Source organism: Struthio camelus, chromosome 2 (assembly GCF_040807025.1).
Source record: "Struthio camelus isolate bStrCam1 chromosome 2, bStrCam1.hap1, whole genome shotgun sequence".
NCBI classification, from domain to species: Eukaryota; Metazoa; Chordata; class Aves; order Struthioniformes; family Struthionidae; genus Struthio; species Struthio camelus.
Window position 1 is genome coordinate 160,381,449 of NC_090943.1, and position 25,787 is coordinate 160,407,235.

General features: G+C 43.4%; 1 protein-coding gene across 2 annotated transcripts in view; it reads left to right on the forward strand.

Moving 5' to 3' along the window:
* Positions 1-4,300: 4,300 nt before the first annotated feature.
* The window catches only part of FER1L6 (fer-1 like family member 6), an 88,748-nt gene continuing 67,261 nt past the window's right edge, over positions 4,301-25,787 (forward strand). Inside the window, exon 1 of one of the 2 annotated variants that reach the window (XM_068933227.1) lies at positions 4,301-4,395. In XM_068933227.1, coding sequence (XP_068789328.1) covers positions 4,376-4,395 — 20 coding nt within the window. In that variant the 5' untranslated portion in view covers positions 4,301-4,375. Of the gene's footprint in view, positions 4,396-18,792; positions 18,876-25,787 lie in introns of those variants that run through there. The other variant, XM_068933226.1, reaches the window with a different exon arrangement.

Below are 25,787 nucleotides of genomic sequence, written 5' to 3' on the forward strand. Positions count from 1 at the left end.
TTTACTTTTTGTCACAAAACAAACAAATGATGGATGCTTGAGCCATACTAGGGTTTTTTTAGGTGTGACCACAGTGTAAATGAAATATCTTCATAATAAAGTCCCCGAATGAGTTTTCAACATAGACCAGCCTTTTGGTATCCCCTCACCTTTCTTTCTGAAGCATATGGAAGCATCCGCCAGCTTTGCCTCTGCTTGACTAGGTCCCTTTTCCTCATTGCCTCTTTTCCCATTTCTGTTCAGCAGTGGGCTTTACACAGACTGTGCTGCTCCTCAGCATTTCGACAAACTGTGCTACGCTAGTTAAACTCTTCCTTGCAAGCATGATGGCATTATTCAAAGTAATAATAACAACAATGTAATGAAAGCTAGCCACACCTTTTGGTTGCTCTCATTTAAACTTTCTAATCAAGTTACCTTATAGTCATGGGTTGCGGAAATATTCATGAGTAAACACTTATGAGTCAAGGATATTTCTAGAAGTCACCTGCCCTGGCACCAGGAAAGTGCCTAGCTCACGTAATCCCTCGGCCAGATGAGCAGCTCTTTCTAATCAGCATCGTAGCCCCGAAGATGGGTTGGCCGAGACAGACCTGCTTTTGTCTTTCTTTCCTTTATAGAAACACAAAAATGTTTTCCGTGTTTAGTCACTGGATACATTTTTGTTAAAAAGCTCATCTGTTGTTCTTTGAAATGAGTGTCAGCTCATACCAAACCAAATCCCACTGTCAGAGGACAGCAGAAGCCCCACTAAGAATTTGCACTCATTTTATCTCTTTGAAGTCTGCTTATACAATAAATTTACCCTGTGTTCCTGGCATTTCTGTGAGTGTGCAGTAGCCCTGAGGTACTGGCACGTGCTTAGCACCAGGGTGATCAAAAGGCATCGGCACATTTTCCTCTTCCTTTCCTCCCTGCTGTCAGCACACGAGCACCGTGGTCCCTCCTTTTCCAATTCACAGTTAATATTTTGCAGCTTCCTCTGCGCTTGGGGGCTTCAAGGGGATCACACATCTCCCAGACAAACTCCTTCAGGACATACAAGCACCCCTCATTTCATTTTCTATTAATTCACTTCTTCCAAGCTTCAGCAAACCAAATCAAATTAGTGCCACTTTGATCCTGAGCATATGTCTCTATGTAGAGATTAATGCGGTTGAATTTGTCCACGTTAAAAATTAATTCAGATTAGCTCTCCTGGGCTCCCCCATGCAGAAAAGCCTTTGGTGGCCTCCTTGTGGAGCCAGGAGACTGGCCCCTTCCAGAGGTTTAGAGAAAAAAAATAGCTAGGGTGAGGTTAATATCACTTAATCTCATGAAGTCCCTTTCTGCTCATGTAGAGCAGTACAGTGCAGCTCTGCTGGCCTCCTTTGGACCAGTGCATTAGGAAGTGCCCGGAGCTGTGATGCAAAAGTGTCTGGAGCAAGGGCAAGCTGATGCCAATGGCTGCGTGATGAGTTTCTAGCATTGCATGAGATGATCTTCCCTCCTTAAGGTGTATCAGTATCCTAAATATGAATGAAACTGCATCAATGCTGTCATATAATTACCACCCCAATTATCATATCCCCTGACCTAAACGAGCTCCAGAAAAATGCCCTGAATACAAAGTAAAAGCGTTCAGCACTGTAAAGGGCGAACACCAGAGGCACGGCTTTTTAGTCACTGGCAGAAACTGTGAAAGGAGCTCAGTTCGCGGCACTGCCTGCTGAAAACTAGAGGGTCACACCTAAGCAGCCTCTGGTCTGCTGAACCACAAGCGAAATGGGCCAGCATAAACACAGGCGTCTAGTGCTATTGGAGATGCCAGCGATCCCATGTTATGACATCTGCAAGGGCTGGCAGGTGAAGCACAGGCTCTATGGGGCATCCACAGGTTTCTGGAGGAAGGAATGGAGGCCAAGTGGGGACATCCTGGAGCGTCGTAGATAGCACTGGCTGACCCTGCTGAGGTAGCTGAATTGCTCCCTTTGCGTCCCTACGTCTGTGCCTGAGCCCTCTCCTGTCTGCCGTTGGAAGAGTCCTTCCTCAAGCACCAGAATTACTTTATCATGATAAACTTATCTTGGGACAAAACAAGGAAGGAGCAGCATCCCCAGTGTCTTCATTGACCACACAAGGAGCCTGTAACCCTAAATCAAGCTCTTAAGACAGAGGTTTCACGAGTGTCCTGGCCAGTCTGATGACTTGTTGCATTGGCTCCATCCCCCGAGTCCTGCTTCCTGCTCCCAGCTGCGTGATCGCACATGAGATCACGCTCCTTCCTTTTCTTCTGGCTCCATGCTCCCTGCCTCCTCTGCAAGCCAGCTCCACTCATGAGCCCAGCAGGAACATGTCCACTCATTCCTGCTGGATTAGTAAGTTAAATGTGCTCGGAGCAGTGCTTCTCTAGCTGGCGTAACATGAGCAGCAGCAACAAGGCTGAGAGAAAAAAGAGGTTAGCGAAGGGAGGTAATACGTCTATCCCCTTTCAGCGGTATCGAGCTGTTAAATTGGCTCAAACTGCTGTGTGAAACCCCGCCAGATGATCAACGTCTAAATTAGATCATATGAACAAATCTCTGTGTGTTTTCCATAACAGCTAGAACATCTGTGCTGGCTAGCCAAGGGCTGAAACAGCCATATAATCTGAAAAATCAAATCAAAAAAACATCCCAACAGATGCCAACGTCCTTTGTTGTGTCCCTCTGCCACAACCTGTTTTTAACCAAGCTGGAAAGGAGTTTCTGTTTGGAAAGACTAGAATTAACTTTTCTGTAGTAAACACTCCTTTTATCAAGAGCCCAGGCTTTTCTTTTCTTCCTCATTAGCTCCTGAACATGACCTTTTGGCAACACTTGAATGTGAATTGTAAAGCTACTGAACTGAATACTAATGAGCCAGGTCTCCCCTCTTTTTGCTAATTGTATTAGTTGCATCAATTTGTTTATCTTTTTAATTAATTGCATTTTTTTAATAAGCGAAGCAGAGCTACTGTCAAAGAACTTTAAAGAACAATGAAGCATGCATATATTTTTGATATGGGAGCTGAAATGAATGGCTGATTACCACCGTCTGCCTTCATATTTAGTCAGCAGATTGATGATCTGTTGGTTTAAGTAGGATGAGCGAGACATTTCTCATTGTCTCGAACACACCTGTGCTTTGTGCCAACGTTTACATTCTCTTTGGTCTAAGGACCAATGTAAATGCTACGTCTGTTGTATTGCTGTGACACTATAGAGTATCATTTGCTGAATGAATCATCTCAAAATTTCATGCTATGATTCGAAACGCTAAGGGAAATGCCCCAGGGAAATAAGGAACTAGGCTCATTCCCGTATTACAAAGGAGATGAACTGTAGTTCAGAGAGGAGGAATAACTTGTGTGGTCACGGTAACATTAACAGCGGTACATGGAGCAGATTTCATTCTCAGCCCATGCTGTGAATGCTGATACATGTGCACATGCCTTTATCAAGACTAGAATACAGGACCAGAGGACAGACTCATTGGATAATTCAGGCTGGAAGAGACTTCAGGAGGTCTCTAGTCCAACCTCCTGCTCAGAGCAGGGTCAGTTGTGATACCAGACCAGGTCGCTCAGGGCTTTATCCAGCTGGGTTTTGAAAACCTCCAAGCGTGGAGGCTGCACAGCCTTTCTGGGCAACTTGTTATAATCCTTGACTGACTTCATCATGACATGTTTTTTCCCTCTATCCAGGATATATAGGAGCAAAATCTCTGAATCCTTGAGGAAACTGAACTTCTGAGCTTTTTCTGAGCCTATCTAGTCCACTGTTTTCCACTATCTTGGCCAAACTCCCACTGATGTCATTGGGTATTTCTACACTAAGAGTAGTAGCCTGGACTGGCAAGTGTGGAAAGGGAGGAGGAGCTGTGTTGCAAATACCTGAACTGCACGAAACTCTGCGAAAGGAAACACATACCCCATTTCTGGCATAGTTACACAGCGGAACATCAGGCTGTTGTGTTTCTGGAGCTGTTTTACGAGCCAAAATGCTGTCTGGCTGTAAGCCAGTTCCACCTGACTGCTGCGGCAACAGGAACCCACTCGCAGTGGGAGGAGGAAAAAAGGTCTCTGTGAAGAAGCACTGTGAGCCAAAACCACTAAGTTTTGAGAGTCTTCACTAAACAGTTAATACATTTGCACACGTCAGTGTGTTGGGAAATGTTATCTAGAATAAGAAAAGAGTCATTAATATAATTAAGTGTTTAAACAGCCTCACCCTGGAGTGGCGGATATCTCAGTGGGTTAATCATAAACACAGGCAGAATCCCTACGGCAGCCGGAGGAGAAGAGTGGTACGTCTTTCAGGTGCTGGATGAGTTGCTGAAGGCCAGTCTGACACCGTGCAACGACGAAACTCAGGAGATGGATGAAAAGAAGCCAAAGTAATGTGTCCTCTATATTTCCTTTATTTGTAATAGTGAAAATGCAAGCCATTTTGGAGTGAGAAAAATGAGGCTTAGAAATACTTAAGAACGTACGATTTTAGTGTTGATGTGCTTGTGTGAGGGTTTCATTTGTATCAGTAGCTTTTGTCTTACTACAGGTTTAGTCTTGGAAAGTCTTCAAGGAAAGATCATTAATTCCACTGAACTGCAAATGGGAGGAGATGACTGTCTCTGACAGTCTCTTGTGTCTTCAGGTTTTTCTTTTCCTGTCCACTGTTATTTAGAAATGTAATACACTGAGGATTAGCCTGGCTCATACTTAGTGTGCATCACTCCAGCAGTGCAAGGAGGAGAACTTGCATCAACCCAACAGCGCGAGCAAGAGAGCAGTAATCACCCGGAGCACCCGGGTGCCTTGGAGCTTGAAGGGATGAGGGTTATTTCTACAGCTCTCTCAATCGGTCTAATGTAACTGGTATTTCTCCCTGCAGATTTGTCAGTCTACCTTGAATGAGTACATAGAAACAATAGGCCTTGTTTCTTAGGTGGATAAACCTGACTTGTAAACCTGACTTTGCCCTCTGAAAACTTCTCTTGATTTCAACAGGATGCATCTAAGGGCAGAATTTGACACTTAAATCTTTCAGTGCTTAAGTACAGAGCAGATGATCAGCAGCTGGAAATAACCTTAGCTTACCAAAATCAGTTTATGAAATGAGGATCTGCCTTAATCTGTGAAGTGCTTATTTTTCACAGGGAAAGGATACTGGCTTTTTGCTGGAAGAGAAGAGAGAGTATATGAATGTTTGTGCATGTCTATGAGTGTGTGTGTGTGTGTGTGTGTGTGTGTGTATATATGTATGCATGCATGTTTATTTATACATTTTTATATTTCCATTCACAATAAGCTGATTTAAGTAGGACGTCCTGCTTATAGTGTATTTCTCATTTCTACCTTCTTTTACAGTAGAGCTGAATGCAGTACTAGCAAACAAATTTTGCCCTACCGGTAACAGACCTGTTTTATAGAGCAGCTATGGACTCACAAACGTGGAACTGAGATCAAACCTTGGCCAAAGCACTTAGAGGATTTACCTGAGAACATGCCATAAATTAATTTATATAAACAGTGAATTAATAGTAATGGTTGCATAAGTTTCACTCAGAGACAAATTTTAATTTGTGCCTATCCTAACTTCTAGGACTGTGCGTTGTGTACAAAGAAAAAGGCATGTTTTATTTCCCTGGTTTGCTTCCTTCATTGAAATAGTGTAAGAAGCCATACCTAAAAAGAATCTGGCATTAGCTCTGATAAGATTTAGATCAATTTTTATTCTTCCTATTGAAAGAGATTTGTTCTGCTGAGTGGTGGAGTCTGAGTTATTTACTGCTCTGTGAGTCTGATCCTGTGCTTATGGCAGACAACAGAAATCTTTTCCATCAGATGCTCAGGGTGTTGGATTAGTCCCTGCATTAGAGACTTCACAGGCTCACAGTCTTTAAAATTGACTCTCAACACTTTATTAGCTTTGAAAAGCAATAAGGGTTTGTTTTTAATGGATTTTCTATATTTTATTTCAGTTAATGTTTCTGATTTTTACGAAACCATAGCTGCACACAGTCCGAAGCATTATAAACAGCCACTGCTAAAGCACTTGGGAATTTGAACTAGTCACATGAAAATGTGGAACAGCACAATGATGCGAATCCAGTCTAGGAAATATTGCTACCAATTTCTTGTTTCCTGCAAAACAGTGGGTCCTTTGCCCAGGTTTTTCTTTTTGACATCAAAAGATCTTTTACTTTGAGGATTCTGGATTTGTGTACAAGCAAAATACCAAAAGTGTTTCATATTTTATTCAGTTATACGATCTTGTTTTCTTACACACTGCTACTGTAGCTTCAGAAGTGAACCTTGTTTCTATAGGGAGGGAAATATTGACAATTAATACATTGTTAGCACCAACCTTCTACATATTGATTCTGATTCTGTCTCAGCTGCGGTTCTGAGATCACTGTAGAGAAATGAGGAAATGCTCATCAGCATGCCCAACAGTAGAATTTAATCTACTAAGAATAAATGATGCGGCTTTATTAAGGTGCAAATGACTCATTTTAATTTAAATTGAAAGAAACCCACATTGCAAGGCAGCTTCGGCTTGAGGCAGGCGGGGAGAAATTGTCAGCAGCAGCAGAAAAGCACACCAAGGAAGGAGTTAGATCTCCCCAAATCTCCCCTGGCTAATTCTGTGAGGCTGCAAAGAAGCATTTGACTCCATTGGCATTGTCACTGCTTTAGAGAAGGTTTGGGGTTTCTTTGTAAGCACTCAGGGAATTGTAACTGTCCTCTTCTTCTGTCCCCCTCTGTGGATTATCGGTCATCCACACCACTGGTACCCCTTGCTGGGACTCCACGTTGTCTCTTAACACACCTTGCTCTCATGTGTGAAGGTCTCCAACACATGTAAAGCTTGAGATTTCTGACCCAGAGCTCTGACTTCCCAGGGATGCTGGGCCGGTGCTTAAGGTGCTCTTAATTCATGATTAGCTGTGAGCTACGGACTCAAGTTTTGCTTTTTGGGAAAGACAAAAGCCAGCTCAAGAGCTGTACTGTGTGTCTGTACAGAAAGAGCTCATGGACACAGCAGGAAACTTCCAGCTGCTTCTTACGCACCTAGCCAAAACGTGGTGGCTTATGAGGCCCAGACAGTGCTCTCTGCCAAGGAAGAGAGTAAAATAAAACTGTAAGTTTCTTAAGTTCTTCAAACAAATAGCTCTGGGACACTTTTTGCTTCAGGGATGCATAAAATGCAGCTTTCCTCCTTTTCCTCGTTCCACGGCTTGAATCCTTTTCCATGGCAAAAATGGATCGGAGGATCAGGGTGATGTAGGGACACCAGAGAACAAGCATGCTTCTCTAGCAGGACCCTCCCGGGCCTGGTCCCAGGGAGCGCAGACTGACGGGACAGGCTCTCCAAACCCCTGTGAATTACGTTATTGCTCAGCTCTCTGCGCTTATTAAGATTTGCATAATTAATGTGCTTTCATAACTTATATCCTCATCTCTCCCTGGTTTAGTTTGCTCTGTTTTTATCTAACTGGTATTTGTGGTAAGCCCAAAGCAGCAGGTCCTGGGCAGACCACAAGGACAGAACACGAAACGAGCAGTGGAAGCCTCGGAGGCATAAATTTTTAGGAGGAGTGCAACGGTGAAACTCCTGTTATTAGAACCGAGTCATCTGTCTCCTTCCTGAGTGCTTATTACTTCTTTATTCCTTTAAAAATGTTTATTACCATTTTACTGTTTATCACAGAGCTACTGCAAAAGTTCTGGGAGGCTTGCATTCATGTTGCTCTCCTGAAGCAACTAAAGGTATCACTGAAACTTTGCCTGGAGATAGCCCAAACGTAGGCTGTTCGGACGTACATGGGATCCAGCAATGTGATCTGACTAAAAGGATCCATGTGGATATAAAAGGCCAGGGCTTCAAAGAAGGGCCACCAGATGGCATTTGAGGACAAAGTGCTGGTGACACAGGCAAGGTTCACATTTTCCATGACTTCTCCCTCAGGACTGTGATCGCTAATCCCAGCTTTCATGCTGGAGCAGGGGGAAATCTGCTTTACTGTAGGCAGTGGGTGAGAGCTCACCCCTTGTGCTCCCCTGGAGCTTCGCGACAGCTCGTGTCCCCCTTCATCAACTCAGGGCAAAACTGACACCGAGTTGCTTGATGGGAAGCCTTGGGGTACAGCTAAGCTCATGAGAGATAAATTGCACTCATGTGGGGTTCAGTGCAAGGGTAGTGAATCCCTTGCATCTGGGCTCTTCAAGTGAAACCTCCCAAATTAAAAAAAAAATCATTTTTTTCCCTCAGAACACAAATGCTCTACACAATCTTTCTGTGTTTGAAATCTCTCTCTATCTCTTTACAAAGTTTCATATGTATTTTTATTGTTTTTACGTGCTGTTGCTTCGGCTGTACTTGCTCCATGGGGGTTGGATTCATCTGGACAAACGCAGATGTCTCACGCATCTAGACTCCCGTTCCAGCTGATGGAGACAAATGGATGCTCCTGGAGCATGATTCATTTGATGCATCTCTGCCCCCTACTTTGATGCCAATCACCTGGGACGACAGGCTGGGCAGTAGCAGCTCCCTGGAGATGTCTGAGGTTAGATGAGATGAATCTGCCATCAGTGTCTAAATCTGTGGCAACAGATCACATGCAGATAAGACCCGTCTTGTGACTTTATGCAGGATCAACAGATGGATAAGGAAAGGAAGGCGCTGAGGCAAACAAAAGCACTTCCATGCTCTCTGATGGAAGTGCTGGCCAGGCGAGTGAGCTGGGTCCAGTCGCTGTAAGTGGGGAAATCTGTGCCTGGTGGGGAGCTGTGCTCTGTGACACCAGCTGAGCATTCGGCTTAAATTTCTTTTTCTATATGCGTTCGTATTTCCTACTTTACTTTCAGGTGAAAGTCACCCTGGAAATCTTGTTTCCTGGTTTTTTTTTTTTGTTTGTTTTAAAGCTGCACCTTTGCAAATGTCAAAATAGAAGCCAAGTGTATTTTCTGTGCTAGGTCTTTACCATTGCTGCTTTCAGAGGAGGTGAGGTGGATTTTCTGGGTGTTTTATTTCTTAATAAGCATTTCTTTTTATTTCTTAATAAAGCATTTCTTAAGCCTTTTTTTTATTTCTTAATAAGCATTTCTTAAATATACAATCTTTTCAGTGATGATGGATATTTTAAAGTTCGGTGTTTTTGGTTGTGCAGGCTGGAGCCACGAATGAAGCCTGAAAGCGCTATCAAAATAGCCTTTTATTCAATCTGTGCATGAACCCTGAGGCTGAGATGTACACATACTCTATCTCATCAGTAATAACTCTGGTCTTGTATACTCTTAGAAAATACAAAGTAATTTGATTTATTTTAGCCTGGAATGACAGACATTTAAGTTAAGTTAAATTACTTGGCATTCCCTGTAGCTAAGGCTGATAGAGGGCAACTCAGTTGTCTGTCTGAACCCTTTTCACATTGACTATGCCTCTTTCAAACCATCGAGTGCATCTGTAGGTTGGAGGAGTGGAAAGCACTAAAACAATACCCCTGGGCTGTAGGCCAATGGTTTTAGCTAGCACCACCAGAAAAGCTGCTGTGGAGGAAGTGGCTGACAAAGGCACGAGTCTCCTACAAATAACTCCAAGCAGGAAAAACTAAGTCTTTACTGTGTCCCTGCTGAAGGCAAAGGGATCAGAAATTTTGCTGGCTTCCTGTAAGAGAGAGATGTTCCAAGACTGTATCACCAATGAGAGCAAACAGCTGTATCGTCTGTTCATTTCTCACGCTGCTCCTGCTAGTGTTTGCTCGTACTGAGGGTTTATTGGCGGTGAATTATAGAAGATTAAAAAAAGAGAATTGCTGTAACGCATAGCTTGTGACAAAAATAAGTAATCCTTTCTAAAGCCCAGATCAGCTTTCACTCCTCACTTTATTCACATGCTTTAGCTGTATCCCAAATAATCCTGCCTTTTGGGCAAGCAGATAGGAATCGTGGACTGTGATTTGTAGTCTAGCCTCTGTATGACCGTTAGTTTCTCTGTTCCTTGATTTTGCTATCTTTGAAAATGAGTTTATGCTTGCCCTTGCCAATCCCTTTGGAATCCTCAGAAAAAAGCATTACCAGTTATTACCAGATAGCTCTTTCTGCTGCATTCCTGAGGAATGCACTTGGAGTAAACAAAAGGAAGTATCTTCTTCTGCAAATGGTTTTTCACCGCAGAAAGTTGCTTAGAATCTGGATGGGATTATTCACGTGGCTTAATTTTAGGTATTAAATATGAGCCACGCTCCTTGTATTGTCATCAGAGGGCAGGATTCCTTCTGAGAACAATTCATATAATACCAGTTAAGCCTTTGCTATGAAGTGCTGTCTGGAAGGGCCTCTCTCTCTCTGCTGGCCTGCCAGGGAGCCTGACTACTGACGGGCAGTAGGGCCATCCCTTCCTTGACCCCATCAAAGGCAAACACGGTGACTGATTTTTATTTCAAGGCTGGGGCAATAGTTCTATTTCTTACTGGTCGGCAGTTCTATTAGGGAGTGCTGCACAAGGGGAAGTGGATCAATTGTACTAGAGAAGATATGTTTTTAAAATAGTGGATATGGTAAATGTCTTCAGTGATGAATTGCTTTCCTTCTGAGTAATATGAATAGGACATTAATTATTTCTCTGTGTCTTTATACAGAAAGAGGCACGTTAGTCATGCCTCCAACAATCTTTCTTCATATAATAATCTATATCTTATTTCACGTTTGCCTGCTTTTCTTCTTTACTGAATGATCCCGGTAAAATACTGGTGAAATTTGAGGCACAAAGGTCGCAGATCTGATCCTTTGTGAGGAAGCTCATTCCAAATTTTTCTTCTTTGGAGACAGGACGTTGAGCTGGAAAAAGACCACAGCTTTCAACCTATAGAAAATTCTGATATTTCAGCATTTTCTTTTCCCTGTGAATCAGGTCACAAAGTTGAAATATTGACATGCAGTTCACAACTGCAACACATGCAGTTGTGACATTTTATTTCCCACGAGTTTAGCATTGAGGCATTTGAATGCAATGGGGACTTGTAGTATGGACTGCTCTGCTGCTTGCTCTTACACAGGAGACAGGCTCCACGCCAGACTACGCAGACAGCTATTTTTAGCTGGTCATTCCTATCTATCTATCTGTGATACTAACATCTCTGGTTGCCACTGCCGGTGTTTGGCTGCTCCCAAACACCTACTGAAAAGTACCACAGTAACAAAAAGTGTTTACGAGTCAACCAAATGTTCTTATTATTGACAAAGGGTGTTTCATACCCCAGAACAGCAAACTCAAATGAGTTGCACCCTGTCAAGGCAGGCTGCTTTCAGGGTAGGTTGACTGGAAGCAAATATTGAGACATAAAGATGTTTATTTGAGGCACTAGTAGTGCCCCAGTCATTTTGTACAGCCTTTGTTTGAACAGCTTCCCTCCAACCCCTGTACAATAAAGGAGCAATAGCCACGGATGATACTACGTTGATGACTATGACAAAAGTGCAGAGAGATGTTTGTTTGAGAAACCTTCAGGCCTTCTTATCTGCAAGGTACAGTCTGCTTTGAATGATTTTCTTTGGAAAGCCCGGGCAGGTTGCACACTTTCTTTCTACAAATTTAAATTTACTGGTACCAAAGGGAAATTGAATTGCTGTAAAACCAAGAAAGAGACTGATTTCACCTCCAGTATAATGGGTTTGCGAGCGTTAGCATGGAGCTCCTGTTTGCGGCTGACCACCTCTACCTCCCTGCTCAGCATATCCGAGGGCTCACCTGGTGCTGAATGGCAGCAGTCCCGTGACCCACATGGGAGCTTTCAGAAGCTCCCATGAGTTTGGCCTGCGCAATAATCTAATGCTCTACAAATAATTATGTTCCAGGTGATATTATTTTTCTTTCTCTCATGACTAGTTCAGGACCAGAAAATGAAAGAGTTTATTTCGCCGGGCAGGGTACAAGCTATCCAGAGGGAAAAATGAGTCACCCTGCAATGATTGCTGTCTTAACTTGGCCAGGATTACAGTACCAGCTATTTCACTAAAACGCTCAGTTTAAACATAATTTCTCTAGACTTTCAAAAGAAAAGTCTGTTGTGAAGATAACCCCCTAAAATCATACTGAAATTTAGCTTGAAAGTTGTGCAGAACAAGAGGGTATTCCGGAAGATATGACTTTTAAGGTCGAGCATTTCATAGCCCCACTGAGCTGCACCATGGATAAAAATTGAATACTTAACACTTCAAGAACTGACGGATAGTCATCCTGTTTAAAGAGATACCAGAAATACCTGCTACTAGCCTCTTTATCTAACAGTGTATTTTACGTTCCAAATGAGATCCAATGCTGGTGATGTAAGATTGCAGAAATAGGAAGCCAGAGAGTGTTGCAAGTATATAAGCAGTGCAAAAACTATGACTTTGATCTCGTACACATGCAGCTTTACTTACAGAATTACATTACTCGCTCAAGAATTGGCAGTAGCTTTTGACAAAACTCCAGGAGGTTAACCTACATCCCTCACCCTCCACAGCTGCCTGTTGGGGCCCTTATGCGTGTCTGACAGGTTTCCTGATGTTGAATCTTTTACTTATCACGGACTCGGTAAGGTGAGCTACCGCCTTTCTGAGGTCAAAGTGAAAAAATAAGAAAAAGGTTGTCTAGAAGGTTGTCCGTAGCATGGAGAGACTTTTGAGAAGATTTGTGCCTTGACACTTTTGTTTATGGAAACCAACCTGCTCCTGCTCCTGAACGGTGTTTAAACTTCGTGATTGCTTGATAGGGCCTCTCACCGCATATGTAATAAGCTCAGATGCTGAGCATTTCCTACAGCAAACACTCTAGTTTTGTTCCCATGCCAGAAAGGATTCATTGGATATTAATATGTCCCTGCTGACTAGCCAAGGGTTACATTCCAATGCAAACAAGGTACTGATAAAACCAAAGCATCTTTGCAAATATCCTTGCTCAATTGACATTCCCAGAATATTTTACTGCTTTACGGGAGCATTCCCAGAGACCCAGCCAGCAGGTTGTGGTTTGCATTGGTGGGCCACAGTTTTGGGCCACTTCTCCCAACAGCGAGATGCAGAGCCCTGTACTGAGTGGGAGGCAGAGACTCATTTCCCCACCAGAGCACAACAGAGCTCGTCATTCTCCTTGTGGAGGTGTATTTTTACAACTCTGTTTACCAGAACGGCTGGGGGTGCAGCAGTGCTTGAATCCAATTTGGGCAGGTTTTGGCGTAAATAGGGCAGCCCTAAGGATGTTTTGTGTTCAGGACCCAGGTAGCCTTTGATGACTGGGGATGTGTGTGTGGACAAAGGCAGGAAGAAGAGGGTTCAATCTCTGTGGCTTAGTCCATACCCTGAAAAAACTAACATCTGACATGGGACTGATCACCACAACTGCGTCCAAACCTTGCATCTCTTTGTGCACTCAGTCCATCCAGCTGGGACTTAATTATTCTTCTCCCCTTCTAGCTCCATGCTGACAACGCTTGCAAATAGTCTTTGGAAAGCAGAAGATTAAGTGTGCCGGGAGTACTGTAGAATAACAAGCCCCTAGAGGAGAAATAAGATGCGTAGTCGAGCTGCTCGTTAGTAAAGCAAGTGCAAAAAGACTGAGTTAAAGGTGAAATTGCTTGATAAAGCACAAAGTCATGGTCCCTCTGGGTGGGACATTGAATGTAATTCTTCACTTTCATGAGACATTTATTTTGTTTTTCAAATTCAACATCTTTTTCAAAGCATTAAAGCATCCAGCAGTTCAATGTTCAGTAAGAAACGTACTCCTTGACCGCATTCCCCAGTGCCAGCCAGGACCTGTGGTCCTCAGCAGGCTGTGGCTCTCCATCCCGTCCCAACGAGTCTCCAACATGTCCATCAAAGCTACCGGGAGCCTAGAAATGTGCACCCTGGCTGCCACGGTCTGGTACGGACGCTTGCAGATCTGCACTTCTCTTAGTCCACAATAAACTCTGCGGCATCACTTATGACAGTGAAATGCTGCTTTTTAAATAAGATGCCATCAGACCTCTTTACTCATTTTCGTTTGGATCAGTAGCTGGATGCCTCTGCCTGGATTTCAACACATGGATTACTCCCTCAAAAATCATAGTAATCTCATTTTTAGGGCCACACTGTCACAGAGATAATGCACCAATTTATACCTGCTGAGGAGATGGCCTATTTAGACATCTCAGTTTTTCTGGTAAAGTATTACTTACTCTCAAATAACATTGTTTCTACACTTCCAGGCCTCCCTAGCAGCGGGTGATTTACAGGCCAGGCTTTCTGGCATACCACAACAAGAATTAACTCTTCAGTTTATAGTTGTTTGCATTTGGCAGCAGCATGTTCAGCCTGGGACCAGTTCAGATCCCATACAGCAAAAGGCATCGGGTCCCTCAGGAGTTCAAAGATGATGGAGAGTTATATTTTGCAGCCTTTAGAGAAGCCTAAATCAAAGCACACTTGATTTCTGAGTGCCTATACTAGTTGCAAGGACGCACTTTGTTCAAGGGAGTTTTTCTTTAGTTACACAGGCCCATCTCTACAAATACTGCGGTTTACATCAGAGTGCTTTTCTAACAACACTGAAGTCTCCTGACACTCTTCCCATGGGACAGGTAAGTATTTTAAGTCCCATTCACTGAATGGACCGCCCAAAGCTACATAACGTTTTTGGATGTGGCAGGGGTGAGGCTGGCAATGAACTCCATATTGTGACTTTTCTCTTCCTTTCCACATCACTTGTTCCCTTTATTTCCCTGCACATCCTGGCTTAGCCCAGGATTGGTCTGCTGTTTGATGAGAGAAGATGGTCTGAGTCACTTTTTTAACATATTGACTATTGAAAACCTCCCTTTATGTAAGCTGTCCAGTTCCTTTACATTGCTAAATGCTTATGACTAGGTGCTGGGCACAACCCCATCTCAGTTTATCGGACAGCTTTTGGAAACACCCGCTTTGTAAATACGAGAGAGTTTTCTGTTCAGCCTCAGATTCGTAAAATGAAACAAACCCTTTTTGCAGCTTGCTGCGGTGCCTTCAGCTGCTGCCAGGACCCGATGCCGATCCTCGGGCAGGCTCATTACTGCACTGCAGCACCCTACGAAGCAGCCCCGGTGCTCATAGCCTGCTGTCTCTCTTCGAGAGGGGTTTTCTGTTTGACAGCAGTGGGAGTTGAAAAGCAACGGTCAGCCTCTGGGCACTGCATGAAAAAACGCCTTCACCAGATATTATCAGGCAGGCATTTACTAGGGGAGGGGAGAAGAGCGGGATGGTGCAGGGAGAAGTAGCCGTCCAGGCAGTGTTTTGTGATATAAGATGAATGTTTTGCAAAGGCAACGTCCTTGTGGCCGTTCAGCACCACTTCCCAGTGCTAACACCACAGCTAGAACTAGCCCCTGTTGTTTTATACTGATTTTAACGTGATGATTTTAACCAACTGCTTCTCCTCGTTTTTGGCTGACCCCTTGAAGACTGCTATCCCCGAAAATGTGCAGTGCCCTTTCGGGTGCTTTGGCTTTGTTTGACAGCAAGAGCCAGAATTATTGTGGGGACATTTTTCGTTGCTCCTGTTACGATAGCAGCTGGAGGCCAGGACCCCGCGGTTTGGGCCAGGATTTCTGCACAGGTAGAAAGAGTCTCTTTCCTGAAGAGTTTTAATCTCACTAGTGAAGAGGGACACAGGGTGAGGGGAAAGCAATTATCAGTACAACTGTCGTACAGGAAGGAAGCAACACATAGAGTGATTTCGGTAATTTGGCATTTGCTTTCTGTGTAATAGTCACCACTTTTTTAGTGATTAATAACTAAAGGAAAGGAGTAATTCCTAGGACAAGACTCTCCATTGTACCAGGCGATCTACAAACATGTATTGATTTCAATGCGTATATAGTTACACACAGACAGTCTGTGTCTGCCCTACTTGTGGCATGGTAGCTCTGGACATGTAAACTTTAGGAAACGTGAACAGAAATTACTGTTGAAAGGATCACAGTGGACAAAGCAGATCTGTGATCCTTCTTGGCAATAAGTAGAGCAGATACCACCCTAGTGGCCTTTCCTGGCCGTTATTTTATTTAATTATAAAATTGTCAGTAGGACTTTTTCCTCATGCCAACTGGTGACCAGTCTGGAGGCACGTGGACTGATGAGCCATGCTCTTTTTTTCCATCCATATCTTTCAAGATTGCGCCTTGTCTTTTCATCGCAGTGGACAGTCCTTGAGCAAGGCAGGTGCCATAGGTGTCTTCGGTGTGAGCTGCTTGCTAAAGCACCTTTCTGACATGCATCACATATTGGTAAGGTTTCACAGCTCATAGGAGGGGTGGGTGTGTGGGAAAAGGCCTTGCAGGCCAGCTCCAGGCAAGCAGCCCATGTAGCGTGCTGGTTGATTTGCTCCTCTTTGCACATCGAACCTGGACTGTTAAAGTCTGATGAGTCTGAAAACATTTCCTGTGCAAAAGAAACAATCAAAACACACGTAATCTCCACTTTCTCCTTCTTCCAAAGTGTTTCCTCTTTCTATCTTTTAGTCAAGAGCTGTTTTTGTTACCCACTTTAGAAAAAAAGAAAAGAAAAAAGAAAATTCTTGATTAGGACAGAGCAAAAATTGAGCTGAAAATTTGGGTCAGCTTCTGTTGCTCAAGTGCTAATCGGGTGCTGAAGTCACTCTTTCCAGCTGAGCAAAAGAGGTGCTTGCGGACCTGCTGCAGATCTTATGGGAAGTTTTGTGCAGTTAAGAAAGAAGCCATTTGGGACCCAAATGGCTTAGCAGGCTGGTAGCGTAGCATGGAGGCTTTCATCCATAGCAAGGAAATTTCGATTGCCTTCCGGGACCTTGGTGAGCAAGACTCATTAGCTACTGATGGAGGATTTGGAGTGTCCAGGACTGCATCTCCCCTGATAGCTTTTTTCCTCCAGAGTTGCCGGTTCAGCTTATCCGAGTGCAAATTTCAGGGCACTGTAGTGAAACCGTCTCATACTGGTAATGAATCATTTCTGAATTGAGCCCCACAGGAGAAACATGGCTGGAAGTTCTGAAAGTTAAAAGTTTGATATTGCCCTTTTTTTGCATGTTACCGGGCTGTGAGCACCCTTCCCCTGAGAGCTTTTGCGAGCTGCTCGCAATGTTTAGGATTTCACTTGGAAACAGAGTGCTTTAAAACCAACTTTGCTGAATGTGTTTTAAAGTGACAGCGCTATATGGTGTGTCCCAGAGAGGACACTGTTCTGGTGTCACCCAAGTCTCCCTGGACTAGAATACACTACTACATGCTACTAGATATTTTATTATACCCTACCAGGGTCGATGTAGCTAACATTTTGTACTGAAGAAGTTATGAAGTTTTTTGAGGGAACTAGACAGCTAAAGAAATGGTGGCCACCACCCAGAGCGTAGGCACATGTCGTAACTCCAGACTGAAGCACGTGCTCGTGATGATTTTCATTATTGATATATTTTTTTTATGATGGCTTGTTTGTGTGAGAAGCAGCAGGAGGATGAGAGAAAGTGGAAAAAGGAATCAAAGAAAAACATCCCCACAAAAAGGCAGAGTAGGAGCTTTGGGCTAACTGGGAGTTTTGGAAAGACGAATGGAGAAAACATTTCCCGTTCTGCTCCACTGGAGAAAATGGGATTTTGAATGCACTTTTAAAAAATGTAGGATTGTATGAGATGTAATTACCAGTTTCTCCTTGTAACAGAGCTTTGCCTAACTGCTCAAGTCGAACACGGGTGTACCTGGGGTTAACTGAGGACTCCCTGGCAGCTAGGCTGGATGCTTATCCCTTGCTGAACCAGGACAGAGCAAATACTGTAGGCTCTCGGGGGCAGCCAGCTGTCAAAATTGGTCGGAGAGAAATTGAAGGACTCAGAATTTTGAACTTGGCTGATCACTCGGATTAAAAACGCTTAATGCTGTTTTGTTTGTCCGCTGCACTTCGTATCTGAGTAAAACTGCAGATGCTTCGCATGCTCTGTGTACCTCAACACAGCAGTGAACTTGATGATATATTTTGGGAAGGATGAATTCACCCTGCTGGGATTTGAGTACATAATTCCAAAGGTATCCTTAAAAAGATACTTAGCCTAGTGTTAATAGACTGCCCTTTCAATGGATGACTTCCTTCTCATTTGTGTTACAAAAGGTTAAGAGCAGTGTGAAAATAGTCTTTTGGGAAGTGGCAGAAAAAAGGAGGACTTTTGCTTCTGTAACCTGTTCTCGGCAAGGATTGTAGTAGTAGCTGAGTTATGAGTGGAAACAGTGAGAAAACAGGCAAAATGAAAGGATGTTCTTATTAAATAGTAACTGCATATGCATACACGAATGCAAATTGTAATATCTGGAAGTATTCAAATATTTACTTGAAATCAATACTTCCTACCGAATTCCAGAGTGATTATTTGAAATGACCAGGACACCAAACAAGCAGAAAAGTAAAATTTCAGTTGGAAGGTCAGAAGCCTCCATTTTTGGGGAGCACTACTCAGTTTTAAACACTGGAAGGCCTAATTTTCCAGAGAGCGGTTGCACAGTCTGTCTAAAAGCTCACTCTCTTTAAGGTGTCTCGGTGGGCACGAAGATCTCGATGTCCTTCTAGCTTGGAGATGGTACTGGTAAGCAGCGTGTGGCTCACAGGTGTGCTCCCACGGATGGCTGCGAGGTGTGAGAGGCGTTAATGTTTGCACAGAGAGAATTCCTGGTTCTAGTTCAGTGTTTACCGACTTGCCTAACCGGGTATCCCATTTGCTGCATGCAAGTAAATGAGTCTTAAATACAAATATGAGCTTGGAGAGTCTGTTCACAGTGTAAAAGGCAAGAAAACCTGGAAGAAAAACATTCCTGAGCAGGATGGAGCCCTCAGCAATGACACCGCAGTCCCAGAGGTATGTCTAACGCCCGTAGGGAATCCTCCGAAGCTCTGATTTTAAATTCAGCTGATCATGTTTAAAGACTTCTTCTTGAAGGAAAGGAAAATAAACAAACCCTTTAGTCCTTAACTGTTGGTAGCAGAAGCAATTACTGTTGCTTATATTTATCTGTTCCATACTGTCTGTTGCTTTCTCTAATCATTTCTACCTGCACAAAGTACAGGCAAGATTTTCTCAGACCAGCAGGTGATGGCTCAAGTCCCCTTTGGAAAGGGGGAAATGACTGTAAGAGGTGCAGGAACGAGATAAATCTGTTCCCCTTGCGGGTAATAATGTGTTTGTTATTTTGTGGGTGTATGTGTTCATACTTAGTCGGTCCATTACGCAGCTCTTGTGCCCTGACACAAGAGTAATTATGCAGTACAGCTCTTGATTTACATCTGCTCAGGATGTGGCCTATTTGCTATCATGACTTCTAATTTATAAGAATGCTAAATGTATCAGTTAAAAGCTGTTGCTTCCCTGCAGGAGGGGCAGGATTTGAAAGAACCAGGGCTATATGTCCCTGGGTAAATGGTCCACATTTGCAGAGGGCCTCTGCTGCTGCTCCATTGCCTCGAAAGCCTTGTTGGAGGTTTTGAGTTGAATTTCATTTGTGAAAGAATTGTGCACGCTTCAAAAGGTTGAAATTACAAGTTGTGCAGGGAGTGTTTGAGTATATCTGGTATTTCCTCTTTCAGATTATCTTTTAGTTAATCAGCGTATAAAAGCATCTAGGGAAACAGTACTTTTGAATTAAAGCGCTAAAAAAAAGGGAGCAACTGGATAAAGTCTCCTTAACCCTAGTTTCTGCCTTCCCAGAGTTGCCAAGGATGGATACCTGAGGAAAGAGTCTGTGAAACGGGATGGGAATAGAGTGATCCTAAGCTAAGGGGTTTCCTGCAGTCGGGGAGTTTCTGAGCTGGATGGACGTTCAGCGTCCATGTCAGCAAACTCCATACATGGACCTGAAACATTTTTGAATTGTTTACTCTCAACAACATTCCCGGCAACGTGTGTTCTGACTTATGTGCCTTATAGAAAAACATTGCCACTGTTTAGCTTCAAGCCTGTTGCCTGATATTTTCATGCAGTGCTCCTGTTTTGTGGTCTCAGGACTGAGAAATTGCAAATACTCGTTCATCTTCTCCATATCATTCTTTTTTTTTTTTGTAACTCTGTTCCAAACACCCGTTCAGCTCCAGGGAGATGAGATAGTAAATCCAAGCACCTGGTCAAGAATAGTGCTGGTCACACGAGGCAGTGCTAGTGCGGCAGAAACTCACCTTCCGGTTCAAACATGTTCCCAGAATGGATTAATTTTGCAGCATGAGGCTTTATGGTGGATTAGGTGTAAACTTGTATTGCGTGTTCTGATCATTTTGACAGATATACGATTATGAACCTCTTCCTGAGTCAGATCCAGCATGACTGCTAGGTGATTCAGCCATGCACAGATATAGTATTTATGATCTATATCCATAAATACTAAAAGGACTAGGTAAAAATATACCCGCTAATAACATTCATAATAAAAACATTGTGGATGGTGGGGGAAAGGACCACAGACAGTGGCCAGGCTCACCTCCTTTGCCAATGCTGGAGACGGAATAGCGCTAGATGGATAGCAGGCCTGACCTCGTAGGGTATTTCTCGTGTTATACAGAGAATTATCCACAAAGAGAGTAATATTTCTTTCCTGAGTTGTAACAGCTAATTTAGAGCCCACTATTGCATGTACAGAGTTAGTGTATAACTAACATTGACCAGCATATTTTCACCTTGCAATTTTGTCTTGCTGTTGCTGATATGTTAGGAGATATTAATAGCTCAGGTCAGACATAAGATCATGCTGTCTTGTAGATGTGACAGACCCCAAGCCTTGGAACAGATACCTGTGTGTGTGCCACGCAAGTATTTTAAATAGCAGCTTGTCACACAGGGTTGTGTATCTAGCTTCCTTGAGAGGCTGAAGCTTTTCTCTTACAAATCCTTGGACCTGTCAAAATACAGGAAACAGTGGGAAATCAGGAAAAGTGGAAACAAGTTAAGACAGCTCATGAGATCGGCTGGACTATGAAAGAATAGCAGCAGAAATAATGGATTTTGGAATACAGGGAGTCTGATTAATCAGGATAAAGTACCCGACAATATGCTGTGTGAAGCAGTCCTGCGCCGGCAAGGGAGATAAGTTAAATGAATAAACAGCCAAAATCTTCCTTTGGCTTCTGAGAAAAGAATGGAGGAAGTGAACACTTCGTTAATCATTCATTAAGGTTCTTCCCGCTTTCCACTTGACTAGATAGATAGCTGCTGTTTTGTTTAGCCCTTTGCAACAATTAACTTTAATGCAATAAATATTTTCCATGGGACTTTATTTATTAGCACAAATGAGTTACTGGCTGAGTAAAAATTGTTTCTGAATTAACCAGTTACACTTGCATCATGGTTATAAATTGATCAAACTTTTTCTTCTGAAGCCCCATCTTCATATTGTAATTATGTTTTATCCCTTGAAATGATCAGTTTAAATAATAAGATAATTTACTTTTCCTTTCAATTTCCTTAACTATTACATATTGGGGAAGTGATAAAAGGAGCCAAGAATCTTTCTTACATTTTTACATAAAAAAAAGATATTCTTTTTGTTTGGGTTTATTCAATGAAAATGGGAACTAATAATGTGGAGTTAATTATTCTCCAATGCAATAGTGTTTGATTTACTGCAAAATTCTGTGGAAAATTAAGTTTTATTGAAAGAGGCAGAATCTTAAGGAGCCGCAAAACTGTGTGCAAAAATACAGACCCATCTAACAAATTTTACATTCATGTGTGAGAAAGCTGAATGGTACTTTTCTTGTTTATTCAATTTCTAACACTTTCTCAGATGTCAAAGCAGTCACTGGGCTCCTAGGTTTACAGTCCTTAGGCACTGGAGGTGGCTCAGATCTGAGCTGCACAAAGCTTTGGTCATCTCTAGAACTAAATTGTTTTGATGATACCAAAAAGTTTACTGAAACTGCTGCTTTCAGTGAGGAAGGGACTCTGTGGGTAAGTGGAGCATCTGCTCCAGTGAGGATAGTCTGCTGCTGGTAGCTCACTCACGCTGTCCTATGAGGACTTCTGGATGGTCTCTAGAGGTGTACTTTGCCAAGATAAAATAGTCTTTGTTTCCATGTCTGGCCTCTGTGGTTCCAAGGATCCCCAGAACCACAAAATCACGGACTAGTTGGGGTTGGAAGGGACCTCTGGAGACTATGTGGTCCCCCTGCTCAAAGCAGGGCCAACAAAAGCAGGTTGCCTGGGGCCTCATGCAGCCAGGCTTTGAATATCTCCAAGGATGGAGACTCCACAACCTCTCTGGGCAGCCGATTCCAGTGAATCGGAATTCTTTGACCATCCTCAAAGAAAAAAAGTTTTCTTATGTTCAGACAAAATTTCTTGTGTTCCTGAAACTGTGTTTCAGTTTGTGCCCACTGCCTTCCATTCTGTTACTGGGCACCACGGAGAGGAGTCTGGCCCCGTCTGCTTTACCCTCTTCCCTCAGATATTTATACACATTGATAAGATCCACCTGAGCTTTCTCTCCTCCAGGCTAAACAGTCACAGCTCTCTCAGCCTTTCCTTGTATGACAGATACTCCAATGTCTTAGTCATCTTCAGGGCCCTTCATTGTACTCTTTCCAGTATGTCCATGTCTCGGGAGCCCAGCACTGAGCACAGCAGTCCAGATGGGTCTCGCCAGTGCTGATGAGAAGGGAAGATCACTTCCCTTGACCTGCTGGCAATGCTCTGTGTAATGCAGTCCAGGAGGCTGTTGGCCTTCTTTGCCACAGGGGCATATTGCTGGCTCATGGTCAACTTCGTGTCCTCCAGGACTCCCAGGTCTTCTGCAAAGCTGTTTTCTGGCTGGTTTGCCCCCAGCCTGTACTGGTGCATGGGGTTATTTCTCCCTAGGTGCAGGATGCTGCACTTCCCTTTATTGAACTTCATGCAGCTCCTCTCTGCCCATTTCTGCAGCCTGTCCAGGTCCCTCTAAATGGCAGCACAATTATATGGTAGTTTCCTGGCCACTCTCTCTGCCAGGAAGGTCCAGCTTTCCTGCTTTCATTACTTTGTAGTCGCTGGGAGTGTGGTCCGTGTGCCAGAAGGCTATCACAAGGCTCATGCCTACAAAAATGGGCCTTGACGAGCATCTTGGTCTAATGCAAGTTAAGAGTTGGTTTTGCCTGAATGGCACAGGACCGCTGTGGAGAGAAGGAGACGTTGTGCAAGGGAACTGAAGGTCCCTCCGTGAGCGATGAGGTGAGGTTGGACTACATACCAGAATTAGGATAGTGCAAGCTGCTCTTCTGATTTTATAAGAAATGGAGAGAAATGTGTTTCCTGTCGTCCTACAGTAAATATCTAAACGAGTCAGATAACGCACGGCCTGGAAGTGCCCATTTCTCTCTACCAGCTGGGAAGGTACCTAGGATGACAGAGGTAGACTTCTAGCTGAGGTGACACAAATCCCTCCCCTGCTGGTAGAGGGATGAAGTGTAATGTGCTTGTCCTAAAGTGATAGTTGAACACACGATGTGCAAGTGTTCCTGCAGTAGAAAGGTATTTTCCTCCTGTGTTAATTTTCATAGGACATGGACTTCTGGGAACATTTTTCTGGAGAAGAAACTAATTTTAAACAACGAGGAAAAACTCCAAGTCGATTCAGTGATTAGTAAGGTGGCTCTTTCTCTTCTGCTGACAAGTCTGAAGTGCTTTTTTCCAGCTTTCCTTTAAATTAGACCTCAGATTACAATTAAATGATAGCTGAGAGAACATTATGCAGAGCAAGATTTGATCATGAGGCCCCTGTGAATGGACAGCTTAAATGAAAACAAAAGGGCATGAAAGGATTTTTTTGGAATGCTAACAAGTGGGAAAGACGAAAGCTGCCATAGATAAATCCTGATGAGAGAAGAATATGCAAATCAGTGAATTCAGAGACCTACTAGGCCTGTGGCATTGATTATGGGAAATGGGCCCTTGTTCTTGCAGATCCCTGCTTCAAATCCAACGCAGTTTGAAAGCTGTTGTATGGTTGGTGTCTCACTCTTATTTACTGTTTGTATCCAGGAAAGATCAATGAATCACAGTCATAAACTAGGACCCATATTGCCGCTGTACATATGCAAAAGAAGGAAGTAGTCCTTACTCCAGATTTTTTACAATCTAAGAAACTGTTCCCGTGTGGAATGAGCTGAGAGACTCAGTCCTATTTGTACTAAGCAATGTTCCTGATTAGCTGAGATTACTGATTTTTAATTGCTTCTAATTAAGCACTTTCAATTGGAAACCTCCAAGGTAAGTATATTAGTAGCCTGTAGAAACTTTTCTCCAACCTTCTCTTTGGACGTGAATTTGTTTTATTATATCTTAAATTAGCTTGTTGGCTCCAGACAGCAACAAAATCATTATTTATATTTTCGTATTACGTAGTATGTCAGTACTGAATCTGCCCTAAATCTTGTTAGCGCTACCACAACAGCAGTAACCTCACCACAGGACAACAAGAGATGAACGATCTTTCCTGCACCCCGTGTGATCTGTTCAAGTCTGTCCTGACATCCCAGTTTCTTCCAGTGCCATATTTCTTCCTGAAGGACAGCCATGACAGCCAGGAAACTCCCAGTCCTGCTTTTCACTGTGGCAAAGATGTTTGTAGTGTGCACCACGTGTAGTGACATGGTCAGCAGCAATAGGCGGTGGCAGCCATGGAGCATTGGAGGAGGAGAAGATATTGGGAGTGTTGCATTAACTCATTCTCATTCTTGCACCCTGGTCAAAGGGATCTGACAATTTGCACTCCCGCCAGTCAAGAATACCTGCACATCACGTGAGGGCACTGGCTTGTGAACATACCAGCAGCTCTGTGTTAGATGGAAAATATATCCCAAATATTACTGTTGCTGGGCATTGCCGGTGACAGATGCTCTTTATGTACTTTAGTGGCTGGCAAAATCCTGAAGCTTCAGCTTGTGCCTGCAGAATCCCTTATCCGTTTCCCCATACCAGTAGGCCTTGGATTAACTGGGCATCACAGTTTAAAGAAATAAGAATGATTATTTTGCTCCAGAGGTGCTGTGGCAGGGTCTTGGGAGAAGGCAGGCTGCTGGGACGCCAAGACCCGTGGGGCACTGCTCAAGGACGTGGCAGTGCCATTGCACTGTGAGATGTGGGAAGGCGGGCCTGAGCACTGAGCTGCGGAGGTGGTGGAACAAAGGTGAATAAAGTGGGACACCCCATTCGGTCCATCACCCCAGGTGTACTGCCCACAGTGCTCCACCAGGCCTTGGGGGTTATGCGAGGAGCATTGGAAACCCTCTCCTCACAACACCTTTGCATCTTCCTAGAGGTGGCAAGCACAGCTGTGTGCCTGTTTTGGGGATAACAAATGGGTATGAATAACTTTTGGAACATAATCAAATTCGGTGAAACTGTATGCATGCCTGGGATTTTCTCTCCTTTGAAACATTTTCACAGTCTTGTGGGGGGAAAGAAAAAGTAATTTTCCAGGTTTCAGCAGCTGATCAAATTTATATCTTGGCGCTGAGGTGAAAAGAAACACCCTTTGTGGAAATTCAAGGAAAGTTTACTCATTTTATCTTTCCAAAAGAACAATTTTTCTATCAGGAAAATAATATCCATAGAACAGTCTCAAAAGGTTTTAATGACTTTCCTAAGCACATTAGGCATGCTATTTGTGTGCTCTGGCACAATCTGTGGGGCACATGTGCTATCACTGAATGACAAGTAGCTTACGTATTAAGGTGATGGATTGCCCCTATTGTGAAGGATAAATACCTTCAGTTCCCTGAAAAAAACATTTACTTAGGCTAGACCTACATG